Below are 14,490 nucleotides of genomic sequence, written 5' to 3'. Positions count from 1 at the left end.
ACAAACTGTGAACAAATCCCATCAAGACACGAAACCGTGACTCAAGTAATCAGAGCCCAATAAAACCTGTCCCACATACAGAGTCCTGCTGCCACGAGTACTACGCTCGCTGCAGAAGCAAACATCGAATGATCCACCGTCATCCAACGCATCGTTTCCCCCCCACAGTCTGAATCTGCTCCCCGGCCTGTATTACTGTAGGGTCCTTAATAAAGCGCCATGAGGAATTTTCTGTTTTTAAAAGAGCAGTCTGATATTTTAAGGAGGCGGAAAAAGATCCCTGCCACTCTTCTTACTTCATTCATAGTTAAATCTACTCCATAAACTCATTTCCAGGAATTACCCACACATGATGGTGAAGCAGACAAAATAACTTGTTGGTCAGCACCATAAATCAGTTGGCACAAAAACACGGACTGTATGAAAACTATTTTAACCAGTTACGATTTTTAAGTGGGATTTTATTTCTTTAAACATAAAGTACAGTTTTAATTATCAAACGGCCACAAAATAACTAAAAGTTCGGGTGCCATTTTCTAATTTTTTTATGCCTCCTGGCTACAAAGATGAGCTTTATAGCAGCGCCTCTAAATATGAATTATTTAAAGCTCTGAACAGTACGGTTCTTCTTTCTAACACCAAACTATTGCTCTCAAAGACCTTCCATAAAAACTAGTCTGAGTGGGGCTGCGTTCACAGACGGGGTTAAATGAAAACCCAAGAGAAGCGAGTCGGGTTTATCTCTCTCACACGTAGCACACAGTACGTCCACTTTTTCTAAATTCTCAGTTTAAAAGTCGTTCAAAAACCAACCAACCAAATTATCCTTTATAGCTTCTTCTCATAAATCCTTATAAATTCTACTTCCTGTTTCAAGGTTAAGGGAAAGTGATAGAAAAAGGAGGTAAATTTGACTTCAAATTCATCTCTGACTACAGCTGTGGTCTTGCAAAGCTTCTTGAGAAACCTGGTTTTAAAAAAAAGTTAACAGTAGCAGCAACATGAATCTTAAAAAAAACATCAACACACCCGTTAGCAAAAACGCTGCCACCTGGTGGTGAAGGTTTGACTTGACTTCGACATGCATAATCTTAAAAAGTACCTCCAAGTACGGGTTTTGTCTGAATTCAGCACAGACTTTGAAGCGAGCAGGTTAGTGGTATTATCTACCTTCATCAAATCTTTCACCACCAGGGGGCGTGCTGAAATGATTTAAGGTGTGTGCTGCTGTTATTTCACCTTTTCTTCTTAATTCATACCCCTAATTTTCTCAAGAGGTTTTTACAACACCCAGTTTAATTCAGGTTACACAGACTCACAGCACCATCTTGTGGCGCTGATTGGTATTACATAAAAGTACAGCCCCGCTCTAATTCAACTTCAGTCAATATCGCTTCGGCACCAAGTCCTTTTTGTCGTAGCAGTTATTTCTTCACATTCTGGTGACATTTTTAGTCAATTTTAAAGCTTTTACGCTACTTTTAAATATACAAATGTACAACAAGCACCTTTACAGAGCAGCTAATGTGAGCCAGTCTCACATGCACCTCAGTCATGTAACAGCTACAAACGTTTGGGGTTGGAGCGAAAATTACTTGAAACACTTGATTGGCTTTAGTTCTTTCATGGGACTTGTTCAGACTAAACCTGCAAACCTATCAGTTTACCAATGGCAAAATTCCCGATGATGTAAAATGCCGAGGTCAGTGACAATGCCGGGAAAACAGTGGAACAGCTCGAGTTCTGCAGGGCTCATAAATCCTAAACTAGTCCTCTAACGTGGCTTTGTGTGTTTTATTTCTAACAGAGAAATGTTGAGTTGTAACTTATTTAAAAAATAAAAAAAGAGTTCTTACTGCTAGGAAAAAAAAAAAGTTAAGATCCTAAATTTAAACCTGACCCGATTAAGAGCTCCAAGAAGAAGAACAAGATTCAGTCCCTTCTAATGCATCACAAACCACACCCACATTTAGCTGCATAAAGACTACTGTGACATTATGCATAGAGAAGAATCTAAAATAGAACTAAGAGGTTCAGGAAAACTCCCAAATGATTTCAAAAGACGCGCGAGGCTGACGGCGTCGTGGTTTCTGAGGTACTATGAAGCAAGGCAGAGCCGAGCTCAGGTAAGGCTTCGTGGTGCTAAAAACAAAAACATGTCGGCAGATCAGAAGGCAGGCCGGAGAGAGCTTTTCACAGCGAGTCAAGCGGTCAAACGCGAAGCTCAGAATCACATTTTTTTTTTGAGTGGGTTTCTTTTGGTTCCAAACAGCGTTCAGATGCAGCATTAAAGGCTTTTCAAAAACATGTGCAGCTGAAGGATATGTGGAAACACCACTCGCACTCCACAGGGTTTGTTATCCAGACTCTGGTGTATTAAAATGCTCTTAGAAAAAAGTTTTAGCTTGTTGGTTAAAAATGATCCCAAACCAAGAAAAAGAAAGCAGCTGACAGAGCGGGAAGACGCAATTGGAGTCACTGCTTTGAGGGGAAAGGTGCGGCTCCGAAGGGGTCGAGGTCCAGCGGCTGTGAGGGCGCCGCCTGCTGCTGAGGTCCACTGTGGATGACCAGTTCTGTGAAGGGCACCGCCCCAAAGTCATCCATGATTCGGCTCTCTCCGTGCAGAGAGCCTGTCCAGGACTTACCGTTGGCCGTGCCGATGTCACCTTTACCGTCGCTGAGGCCTTGGTACTGGCTGTGTCGGCCGCCGTCCTGAGGGTGAAAGGGTTTGGCTCCAAACGGGTCTAAAAGGGCGTCGTCCACCGGCAGAGACGCTCCCTCGGCCATCGTTATATCCACACTGATGTTCTCCTTAGAGTCAGAGGTGCTGAGGAACTCGTTGCTGCTCTGCGAGTCTCTGCGGCCGACCTTCTTGTGTCTGCGGACTCGTTCGGGCGTGCGATAGGTCGGCTTGTTAGTCTTGCGACCTCCGGTCGGTGTGCCATGGTGCCGCTTGCCATTACTGCCCCCAGCCGTGGCTTCCTGTTTGGTCTTCCTCTGGCGGGATGACAGCTTTTGAAGGCTGCGCTGCTTCAGCCTCTGCTGCTGAGGACTCGCCGACTCCTCGAAGGGTGTCCGGAAGATGTCTTCGGCACTTCTGGAGGTGGTGGGAGGTGGGGCGGCGGGGCTTGGCTGGAAGGGAGAGAAGCCAAAAACATCAATGCCCTCAGGAGAAACTGGCGGCGTTTGGCCCATGGGGACGTCACCGCCGCTCCTGCTCGACCTCGAGAGGTTCCGGTTGAACGGCGCTTTGGTAAAAACGTCAAACTCGTCTGCCGCCTGCTGCTCATGGCCGACCTTGAAAGGTGCTTTAGTGAAGATATCTGTGGTCTCTGGAGGTTCCACAGGCGAGGCTCCTCCGACAAAGGGCACAGCACCAAAAACATCCACAGGCTCCACAGCTCTCGCTCCACCAGGTGACTCTGGGGGCGTGATCAGAGCCATCCCAGAAGGAGGACTCCTGGTGGCAGCAGTCGCTCCTTTAGCTCCTGCAGGTTTCTTTGAGCGGTTCTTCACCCTGCTGGCATCATAGTCTGAATCTGAGCTGTGTTTGTCTTCATCCTCCTCTCCCTCCTCCTCAGAGTCCATCAGCAAAGGCCTCTGTCCAAAATTCTCTGGCTCGGTGTCTTCACCATGTTCGCTATTCAACGCCTCCTCTTCCTCCGGCTCTTCGTCCTCGCTGCTCTTAGGTGAAGGAGGGTCGGACTCGAAGTCGCTGTCGGACTCGTCGCCGGGCCTGCAGTTGGTCTTCCTGCTTGGTTTGTGCTCCTTGTGGGTCGGCTGCAGACTCTCAGCAGGTTCAGGAACGCCGACCTCCTCGCTGGTCGGCTCGGCCTTCTGCGCGCTGGTACCTGCAGAAACAAAACACAGATAATACAGATGTTAACCCCTGATCCTTCCAGATGTTTGATAGTTTTAACAACTGCCAAGTCAAATTTCTTGAAGACATCCAACCCTTTTCTGATCTCTCCAAAAACAAAACTCAATTTTTCATTTAGAAAACCTCACAAACCTGCAATGACTTCAGATCACACAAAACCAGTCAGAATAATAACACTGCAGGACGTGTAACTCAAGTCTTTGCTACTCATGTATCTAGACTGTAGTGTTACAAAAACAAAGAAAGAAATCAGATGGACCAATCCCCCCAAAACTCCTGTGCAACGTTAACATAAAAGAGCTATTTTATGGAAAATCAGTGACGTCTCCCAGCTGACAGCAGGTTTAACATGCTTATATTAGAAAATCATTTTGACTCAGGAGGACTCGCAGGTAGAAGACGAGGCTGGTATCAAAACGCAGGTCATCAAAGATTTTTTCATATAATCCGACTCATACTGAGCAGCATCCATCCCACATGGTGTCGAGAGCCCTAAACGTTTTACCCAGTGAATTCCACAGATGTCCACAGAGCAGACATCCAGGGTCTCAATGCCAGTTTGTTCCTCTACAACACAAAATATTTTGGCTGTGACTCGTAAGAATAACTTTATTGATCCCAAAGGGAAATTCATAGTTTTTACCCGTGTCTTGGAGTGGTTGAAGTTTTAAAAAACTGAGCTTAAATGAGCCAGCTGTTAAAATTTCATGTAGATTATCTCCTGAAGTTGTTGTAAATGCCGAGGTGCTCTGGTTGGAGTCCAGTTTCACATTTTTCTTATCAAACATCATTTTAAGGTTAAGCTGAACACATGAAAACATGGAATGAGTCACTTGTATGAGTGACACTCAGGCAGTCTGAATCTAATGCTCTACAGTTCCTCCTTTTCATTTCACTTCTATGTAGAAAAACTATTTCGGTCTGAAATCGATCTTTCCTTCTCGTCTTCGTCCGCCGCCTCTCAGACTGCTTCCATCCATCGTTGGTACCAACCTTCAGCTCACTCTGGCTGGCTGTGCCCTCTGAATGGCTGATATCAGAGCTGTCTTGTTTAAGAGCTCAAGTCTGTGCTGCACTGGTGTTTGAGCTCTGCCTCCTGTTGTCCACATTACACCTGAATCACAGTGTGAATGCATTTTGAATTTTGCAGGAAAACTGTTAAATTGTGTCCAAATGGGTGAAAACTGATTGTGGTTTTTGTGAAACAACTGATTCAATCAATTTTGCTACTAATATCAAAAGTCAATGATGAGTGACAGATCGAGTCCTGATGCCTCCCGCTGCCTCTTTGACCGCTGTATTATGGAGGCACTACCCAGGATTACTCGGCTTATACGCCAACTTCCCCACACAAACAACTGCCCAAAACTTTGCCTTATACTGAAGCAGAAGTGCAATCGCAAAAGTCAATATGGTCTAAAAGCTGCTCTGACTTCTGTCTGATCCTGCCATATGAAGAGCGAGCTTAGAGGCCGGGGAAATAAGACGAGCAGCTTTTCAAGATTCACAGAATTACTTTTAAAGTTTAGAGATTTAAGCTGTGAGCGTCCCTTTAGACTTGAAAAAGGAAGCTTTGTTCTCTTATTTAAACTCTGCATTTTTGGAAATTCTTACATGTATTTTGGCATTTGGAGGAAAAATTTCTGCCTTCAGTGTGTAAATTTATGTCCAAGAGATTTGCATAATGGCAACTTAGAAATTATCCTAATTAGCGAGTGGATAGTCTCCAATTGTATTGAAGATAAACGGTGCCATATACAATGAGCCAATTCATTGTTCCCTATTAGAGGAACGCTGGGAAAAAGAGAAGAAGAGAACGACCCCCTGCTGCGAACATGAAAATGGAAACCAAGCGTCCAAACTGGCAGGACGTGACGGCGGATCAGCCAAAAGCTTTGCTGCCGATAAATCAAACAAGGCAGCACTCAAAGATAAGAAGTCCGAGCTGCTCTGCATCTGCTCGGCCCACCCGGATTAGAACTTGTAATCATGCTCACCTCCCGGAACGAGGCGATCCCGCCAAACAATAGAAACATCTTTAATCATGAGAGAAGATGTCAGAGCCACGCGGATTTGTTTTGTCAGTGTTCCTCCAGTGGGGTGGGGGGAGATTCTGAAGGATTACAGGCTGCGTCTGATCTCTTAAAGATACAAATAAGTGGCGAAAACATGCGTGTGATTGTTCTCTTGTGTGACGGGAGATAAAAATCTGTTAGAAATGAACGAGAGCAGCAGGGGCTTACAGAAGTCCGTTCCCTCGCCGAACAACCACCGCCGAGCACAGATTGATTTGACGAGGCCGCTGAGAGGTGAACCGAGCGACGGCGAGCCAAACGGGAACGCCCACATTACATTTTATCCTGCAGGGTTCAGGTTAACGATTTTGGAGAGGGACGCGTCTGTAAAACTGTAGCTGCTGGATGGTCTGGAACGCCTCCTCTATCCAGTACACCGTGTTGATTCCTAAATGCATTTAGATGAGGGAGGAGAGGAGGCTGTAGGAGGAGGAACAGGTGCATCCTTTGCAGAAGTGTTTGTACAGGTGTGCCTCACAGCTGGAATATACAAAACTTCTCCTTTTGATGTTGTTTCAGTCATTCAAGATGAAAACTTGTTTGTGCAACTCATCACTTTGCATCACGCCGAATTAAAATTGACCCTAAACAGAAAACACGATGAGCACCTGTTACACCTGAAATAATAAAATTAAGGAAAAAAAACATTTTATGAATCAGTTGTGCAACGTGTCGTATTTAATTGACATGGCTTCAGGCCTGTGAGATCTAAATCATCATCGCTGTCAGAACCCTTTCTGGGTTCTTCCAAACCACAGAATCAGGGCTGGGACGGAGGAACTTCAGTGAGTTATAATAATAGCTAATACACCTGTGGTCTCAACTCCTTCCTCGCATCTCTGGTAGGAGGGGCTACGACATAATGAGAAAGGGGGCTTGATTGACAAATGAGAGAGTGCATGTGCACTGCTGGATCATCCATCGTGAACTGCAGCATATTCAAAGCCTCTTTGGTATTTCTTTGCAGTATAAGAGTTTTACTCACATACAGCATCCTGATAGGCGGATATACAAATATGGTCAAAATTCCACCACAGAAGGAAATGACGAGAACATGAAACACAAAGTTCGTCCAGAACTAAACCTGCAAACGAGGATTAACCACGCTGAACTCATCATGTTCAGAGCTTTAATCTCCATCAGGTTTCCAGCAGACTAGGCATAGGGGCAAAATCAGATTCACATCTACCCCTTTATATGGAAGATTCACCGATTTAACAGAAGAACTGGAGCCAAAATGCATGTAAGAGACTTGAAAATGTCTTTGTTGCTAAAGTTTGCAGAAATGCACCCTTAACCAAGCGAGTGACGGATGCATGCGTCGCTGCTTCTGTTTCTGTTTCACACTCTCGTTTTGCCAACCAGCTGTTGCACAGCATCTCAAACATGCTCAGCTTTCAGTTCGAGCTGGACGGGGCGACACTTAAGACAGCCATCCTAACATCAGGAACATCTTGCTCGTGGTGTAGTGGTGGAAAGACTAAGATTCTCTTTAAGGATAAAAAAGGAACCAAAGTGAGTATTGATTTTGGATTTTTTTATTCATCAGTAACATTCTATAAAGAAGTACATTCACACTCACAGTATGATACAGGACCTTTTACATAGTCTGCTGCAAAAACAAGAAGACTACTGATCTATAGGTTGTTGTCTTTCTGCAGGAGAGGTACCAGGAGCTGCTGGAGTCAACTAAAGCTGAAGAGTTGTGACATTTTTCCAACACTTCTAATGAAAATTAAAGTTTAAAAAAAAAGTCCAATAGTTTAAGTCATCTTATTGGAGGCTTCCTAACACATCTGCATGATTTAAGGCTAACAAAAAATAAAACAAAAATATAGTAACAAAGGGGGGAAACAACGCCCCGAGACAGAGAGGAAAGAGCACAGAAAAGTTGCAAATGTAAACAATATAAAACATCATCATCCTACAGATCCTGGGACAGTACTTCCTGTTTCACTGCACTTTCAAAATAAAATAAAGTGCATTAATAACACTGGCTGTCCCTTTCACTTGTTTTTGGCTCTGATGGTTCACCTGTCCGAGCTAGAGACCCATCCACCAATACACATGAACAAGATGTTTCTGAGAATGGCTGTCTCACTAAATGAAAAATGAAAATAATAAAATTAAAAATAATAAAAACAAAAAAAACAAACAAACAAAAAAAAAAACTTAAATGAAGCAGTTTTTCCAAAAAAGGCCCCAGTAAAGGCAGGCAGTGATATGAGCGGAAAATGAGGTGGAACAGAAGCATCAAGCAGCTTTAACTCCAAACTTACCTTCAGCTAAACACAAATTACCAGCGACTATATTCATTACAATGTGATATGGTTCAGGTGTGCACAGATGAGTGCCAAGGAAAACGCTCACTTGCTGCCCTAAGGCGGATAAACAGCAGCACAGTGAGGATCAACAAACATACAGCCCTTTAGGATTGTATGGATTCAAATATGTATAAAAAGAAAGAATAAAACAAACAAAAAAAAGAATAAATCAAAATTTCCTCCATTTTTGACCAAAAATAAGAATTCAACATTTAAACAAGAGAACGTGCCATCAGCCAGCTGTATTCAACATAAAACAATTAAAACAATAACGAAAGTTAGAGTCAAGTCGAGCTGTGGCAGCTCCCTATAAAAACCGTCATCCTTTATATGAGTGGGATCTACTTTAATCACTTTTTTGGTCCGTTGTTGTGGCAAAGAAAGAAAAAAACCCACATCCTTTCATTAACCATACAAGTTTTTGTATCCACTATAATTTTCTAAGCAGGTAAATTAACTGCATGAAAACACTGAGTAAATCTGTCACGGATAAAGGAAGCGGATAAATTAGCACAGTTACTTAAAGGTTAAGATTACCTATAACATGTCGTAATCCGCCGTGACAATTAGACCTCTTAAAGTTACTCAGAGATCTTTAAGGGTTATGACGGGCACCCTGTTATCTGTGCTTGATAGATTTAAAGTTAGATTTTATGGAATTTCCTGTAAAGTAAACCAGCACACTAGTCTTTTTATAAAATGTAGTTCCTTTGTAAAAAAAAAAAAAAAAAAAAAAAAAATAATACTGTCAGCTATGTTGGTCATCAAACAGGATTAAAATGAACTTCCCCACCGTCTGGCAGCAGGTATGACCTGCCTGACGCAACAAGTACGAGTCGCCAACACCAGAAACACTCAAATCACAAACTGGATATTTATTAGGGTTTAACGCTCAGACGCAGAGCTGCAGTGGACCAGCAGGTGGAGCTGGAGCCCGATATCAAATCACGGAAAATAAAACCTGACCCGATACGGTTTTTAAAGTCAGCAGCGGCCTTTAAAGAAACAAAACAAAAACCACTAAACTAACCGATGGCACAAACACATGAGCGAAGAGGCTGCTCCAAAATTTGCTGCAAATTTTTTCATGCCAGCCTGAAGGAATGAGTCCCAACAAAGTGGGTTTGACCTTTCTGCATCAGCTCGGTACAAAAGTCCCTTTAATTTTTTTTGGCTTCTTTTTTGGTTTTTCGTTTTATCCAATTTGAACTTGTATAGATTTTTATATTCCTTAAGTAATAAGTGAAGACGATAAAATATTTCCACACTTACATTCAAGTGCTTATAGGGTTATATTGCATTGTTACCTTGTCTTAATCTACTCTAAGCTGGATTTGCATTAAGCCTGCGTGTTTGAGATGAATTTACTGTAGAGAGAGAGCAAAGAAAAAACACTCACTCTCCTTTAGAAAATAAAGTGTTTCAGGATTAATCATTAAATATATTCCATTAATTATAAACAGCGTGTCTAAATCACCTATCAAAACATTTATCAATTCACATTTAAGGAGCAGGAAGAGTACAGAGGCACAGAAGCTTATTGCTGCCACCGATGTGATAAATGTAGAAATACTGCGCTCAGATATTCACATTGCTTTAACAAGGCTGTGATCTGTGTTAGGGGAGGAGGGGAGGAGGGGAGGGGGTGAACCACAAGCAGTCTGACCGGTTAATGAAGCCAAATCAGGTTATGACGTCGGCCTCCACAGTAAAGTGCACACTCCACATGTGAAGAACATTTGAGGCTTCGGAAAAACTATCGTGCAACGTGTGAGGAATCTTTGCAGGGGCGACAGTATCGTCATGTAAACAAACGGCGACGAGCCATAACTTTGGAAGTTCAAGTTTGCTTTTTTCCCCCCTCCTCAAAGTGGAGTTTGTTAGTACCAGGGCTGAGTGATGGTTCAACAGACATCGTAATAATACAGGAGCTGAAAGATGGGTGTGAGATCATCTCAGCTACATGTTTGATTAGTCCCCAACACCAAATATATAGCACCAACTCTCCGATATGGTAAATTATGCAAAATAAAACATGTTTACAAAGTTGCAAGTAAAACAGACGCTTTCGGACCAAAGAGTTCCAACGATCAGAGCTTTTTAGTTCCTTTCTGATGAAAACTGAGAAAATTTAGAAAAGACAGACTGAGGAAGGAGCTGTGGGGGGTTGTAATTTACTATGCAGTAATAATGTCCTTTATTGCCTCACTGTGAGTGACTCCTTGATGTACAGGTCTGGTTTAAATCTATGGATCTTCCCAGGAACGCAGCTGGACTTCACAGTGATGACAACTACGACTACGTCAAAGAACTCCAACTGGTAAACGTGAAAATACACTGACACTGACTTCATGCCAAAAAGACTTCTCCCTTTTAGGTTAAATGTAATAACACCATTAGGATAGGAGCATTACAGTTGTTTCTTGAAAGCTGTTAATTTCTTTGATTTGTTCCACCTTAAAGAGCAGCTCAAACAAAATAAGAGGTATTAGGTACAGTTTATTGATTAGCACAGAGGTAATACCTGAAAACCGTTATTTAGCTCTTTTCCATTTTATTAGCAAACCACGCAAACACTCCAACTTGGCTCTGAAGTCAGAAAAATAACAATATTTGACCTGATGAGTCCAAATCACATTCTTAAAGCCTGGACTTCAACAATTTTAGAGCAAATTTTATTGTATTTATCTGTAAATATGCAAGCTGTCAGTGCTGCCACAGCAAACACCAACGTCACTAAAGGCTCCTCTTGTGCTGGAGTTGTCTGTGAACTTTATGGCCTCATTCCTGAAGTGCAGACATACAGAAAGGTGCGACTTCCTGTCCGAGTCAGAGGAACTGCAAAGGTCCGAAAGTACCTCAAGCGTTTGGCTGAACACCGAATAACCCGCTTTATTAAGACAACTGTAATACTGTTAAATTCAAATGGTGCTAAAATGAATTTGCTTCAAAATTTAACACCATGAAGAAAAAAATATTTGTATGACTCCTGAAATTCTTTTAATTAGATGGCCTTTGTATTTATTTATTCACCAGTCAGAAACTAAATAACTGACATTTAAACATCACTCAGCCCTTTGTAGTACCGACCATGTGACATTTCATATTGCTTTTAAACAGCAGTTTCATCCAGCTCTTGTCCAAGCTGGACACAGAAGTTTTTGCTTCTCACCAAACTTTTTTTTTTTTTTTTTTTTTTTTTTAAATGCACTTTTGTTCAAAGTGTAATTTAATCCAAAGTGCCTCACAATGAGCATATACCTCTGACTATTCTGTGTTAGTACCTTGCTCCAGCCATGTGGAGAGAGACGTGTTTATGAGTGGACTTCCATCTGACTTGCATAAAGGTTTGTTCCAACGAGACATTATATTTTCATTAATAAGCCCTCTGTTAAACTTCACTGCACTGAATGCACCAACACACCTGCTACTCCTTCGCTTCCTATTTTAACCACAGAGGAGCAAAAGCTGCAATTCACTTTTTTTAATCATTATTATTATCATTATTATTAATAATATGATTCATAATGACAGCATAGGTGCATCTAAATCTTCCAACTAACATTAGGAAACAACACAAATCTGACTGATCATTGGTTTTAAATGGCCCACTGCTGGGTCCTTGTGGCATAGGAGCTTCTGACCAGAGGTCAGGTGAGGGGAGAAGACTGGGATGGGGGAGGGCAGGAAGAGGACAGACTGGGGGGGGCAGGTGGCTCCACAGTGTTGGGTCCTCACGGTAGAGACTCCTCTAAGACTTGCCTGCGTTGGCCACAAATGGGACTGAGCCGAAGAGATCCTCTGGAGGAAGGGGCTTGGCTGCGGAGGCAGCAGGCGGCGGTCGGTCAGTTTCCACGCTCGTTGTCCTCTCCACTGGCTTCTCTGTACATAAAAGATCACAATTAGATCATCTACAGCTACGAGGTGATAGAAGTAGTTTTGAAATTAAATATTGTTGCATATGATTGTGGGTGTTACTGATAAATGTTCCCTCAAATATGTACAGACTCCCACAGCTCTGAGAATACACTCAGTAAGAGCACAATGCCCAAAATCTGCTATTTTAACAACAGAAAAATGTTTATTCTCCATCTGGTTAAAAAGCTAAATAAACACGGTGATACACAATCATGTGGTTCACGTGCCAGATTTTTCCCTTCATCTGAAAAAGACATTCACGAGGAACTGAAATGTTTACAGAAAATTTCTCCGTCTATGGCAACACTTTTCAAACAATCACCTCTTTTCTTTCTTTTCTTGAAATTACAAAAGAGTTAAAACATTAGAGTTCACTTGCTTGCTCTGAGCATGTCAAATTCCCGGTCAAGCAGCTCCTCCTCGGTCAATTTAGAAAAGTTGTCCTCTCCGAAAGGGTTCCAGCCTGACATATCGGGAGGGTTGCTGACTGCACTGCTGCAGCTCTGCAAAGGTGGGGTAACCCCATCTGTGGACAGCAGAGGGTTCCTACGGCAGAGAGAGGACAGCAAACAGACCACATTAGAGACGATATCAATTAGATATTTCTAAGTCTTCATAAACTGCGTGCGTTTTCCAAACAACCGATGGGACTGAAAAAACCCAATGCTGAAGTGAGAAGAAATGGCTGAGGTCACGGTGCTTGCATCCATCTTTAACATACAGATGTTTAATTTAAATCCCATTTTCACATCACATAAAAACTTTCTACATGCTTAAAAATGGAAAGAAGGGAAATACTTTCACATGTAGAAGGGAAGCAATCTAATTTCACTTCCACAAACAGATTCAAAGGACAGAGGACATTACCTGGGGTTAGTGTATGAGGGATCCACAGGAGATGGCCCCCCCATCTGGCCAGTACCAGCTCCAGTTCCTGTGGTGGGTGTGGTCGCATTGTAGGAACCCAGAGGGATCTGGAACTCAAGAGGGGAAGACATATAGGGGAGAGGCTGCTGAGCAGGATGATGCTGCTGCTGCTGTGGATGTTGTTGATGATGTTGCTGATGCTGCTGTTGTTGCTGGACAAAAGCCTGTTGGTACTGTTGCAGCTGTTAGGGAAGGAAGAGAGGGAGAAGAAGGGGGGAAGGGAATGAGGGACGGACCATTGATTTCATGGCGCATTATGATGATGAAATGTTGTTAGAAACCAGTTCTGGATTTGGAAAGCTGGGGACACGGTGGAGGGGAGGGATGAGGGAATGAAAGTCAAACAGCACATCGAACACCAAACTGAACACATCAACTAATAACGACTAACTCAAAATATGGCTAACAGATCAATTTTCTGGCCAATCAGAGAGTGCGAAACAAGGTGCTAAAGTCAGTTAAAGTTCTGGGATATTGATCTGATCAGCTGCACTAGTCTCGAGATCACGTGGGAGATTCCAGGAGACAGTTATTTTAGGAGAGCTGGACAGGGCCAGAGAAGGCCCTTAACTCATCAGCAGGGCCGGTATCTACTTCTTTGTACAAGGTGGAACAGGATGAACACTGCCAGAACCCTACAGAAGGCCACTGGTGTGAATCTTTCTGACCAAACAACCAAAAAGAGACTTCACGAGGTTGGCAGGTCCACCACAGAAGAGAGCAGGTTCACCCTGAGCACATGTGACAGATGTGAAGGGGTCTGGAGAAGCCGTGAAGAACGCCATGCTGCATGTAACATCGTTCAGCATGAACAGTTTGGTGCTATGGTCAGTGATGGTCTGGGAAGGGATATCCATGTAGGGATGCACAGACCTCTACAGGATAGGCACCCTAACTGCCAGAAGGTATGAGGATGAAAGCCTTGGACCCACAGTCAAACCCTATGCTGGAGCAGTGGGTCCAGGGTTCCTCCTGGTGCACAACAATGCTTGGAGGATGAAGTAATTGATAACACTGACTGTCCCTTAACGCTTGCCTGACCTAAATCCAATAGAAAACCCCTGGGTCTTCATGTTTAGGGTCATCTGATCACTCATGATCTGGGAAGAGATCCCGGAGGACACCATCCATCGTCTCATTAAGAGCATGCAAACAAGCGCACAGGGGCAAAGTACCTTTTTAAGTTGCTGCAATGAAATTTTGGCAAAACGGACCAGTCTGGTGTATCAGTTTTTCACTGATTTTCAGTGCGTCTTTGAATTCAGGGCTCTGCAGGTTAATAATTTTAAGTTCTATAAAATGATGTGGCAGTCTTTTACCCAGTCCATATCAGTGCAGATATCTAGCATAATTTGTTCCCCCATTG

At 43.0% G+C, this 14,490-nt stretch overlaps 1 protein-coding gene and 1 long non-coding RNA gene across 2 annotated transcripts in view; one reads left to right on the top strand and one right to left on the bottom strand.

Annotated features, from left to right (window-relative positions):
- Positions 1-170: 170 nt before the first annotated feature.
- bmp2k (BMP2 inducible kinase) overlaps positions 171-14,490 on the bottom strand; it is a 57,491-nt gene continuing 43,171 nt past the window's right edge. Inside the window, exons 13-16 of the mRNA XM_019365699.2 lie at positions 13,065-13,306; positions 12,577-12,743; positions 12,042-12,161; positions 171-3,851 (exon numbers count right to left, since the gene is read on the bottom strand). Coding sequence (XP_019221244.1) covers positions 2,476-3,851; positions 12,042-12,161; positions 12,577-12,743; positions 13,065-13,306 — 1,905 coding nt within the window. The 3' untranslated portion in view covers positions 171-2,475. The remainder of the gene's footprint in view (positions 3,852-12,041; positions 12,162-12,576; positions 12,744-13,064; positions 13,307-14,490) is intronic.
- On the top strand, positions 3,858-10,241 carry LOC106098183 (uncharacterized). Its single transcript, XR_003222404.1, has 3 exons — positions 3,858-7,198; positions 7,321-7,470; positions 7,617-10,241. It is a non-coding gene; the product is annotated as an uncharacterized LOC106098183 (long non-coding RNA).

Source organism: Oreochromis niloticus, linkage group LG12 (genome assembly GCF_001858045.2).
Source record: "Oreochromis niloticus isolate F11D_XX linkage group LG12, O_niloticus_UMD_NMBU, whole genome shotgun sequence".
Lineage (NCBI taxonomy): Eukaryota > Metazoa > Chordata > Actinopteri > Cichliformes > Cichlidae > Oreochromis > Oreochromis niloticus.
Note: the sequence above shows the minus strand (reverse complement) of the source record. Positions and strands in the feature narration are given on the sequence as shown.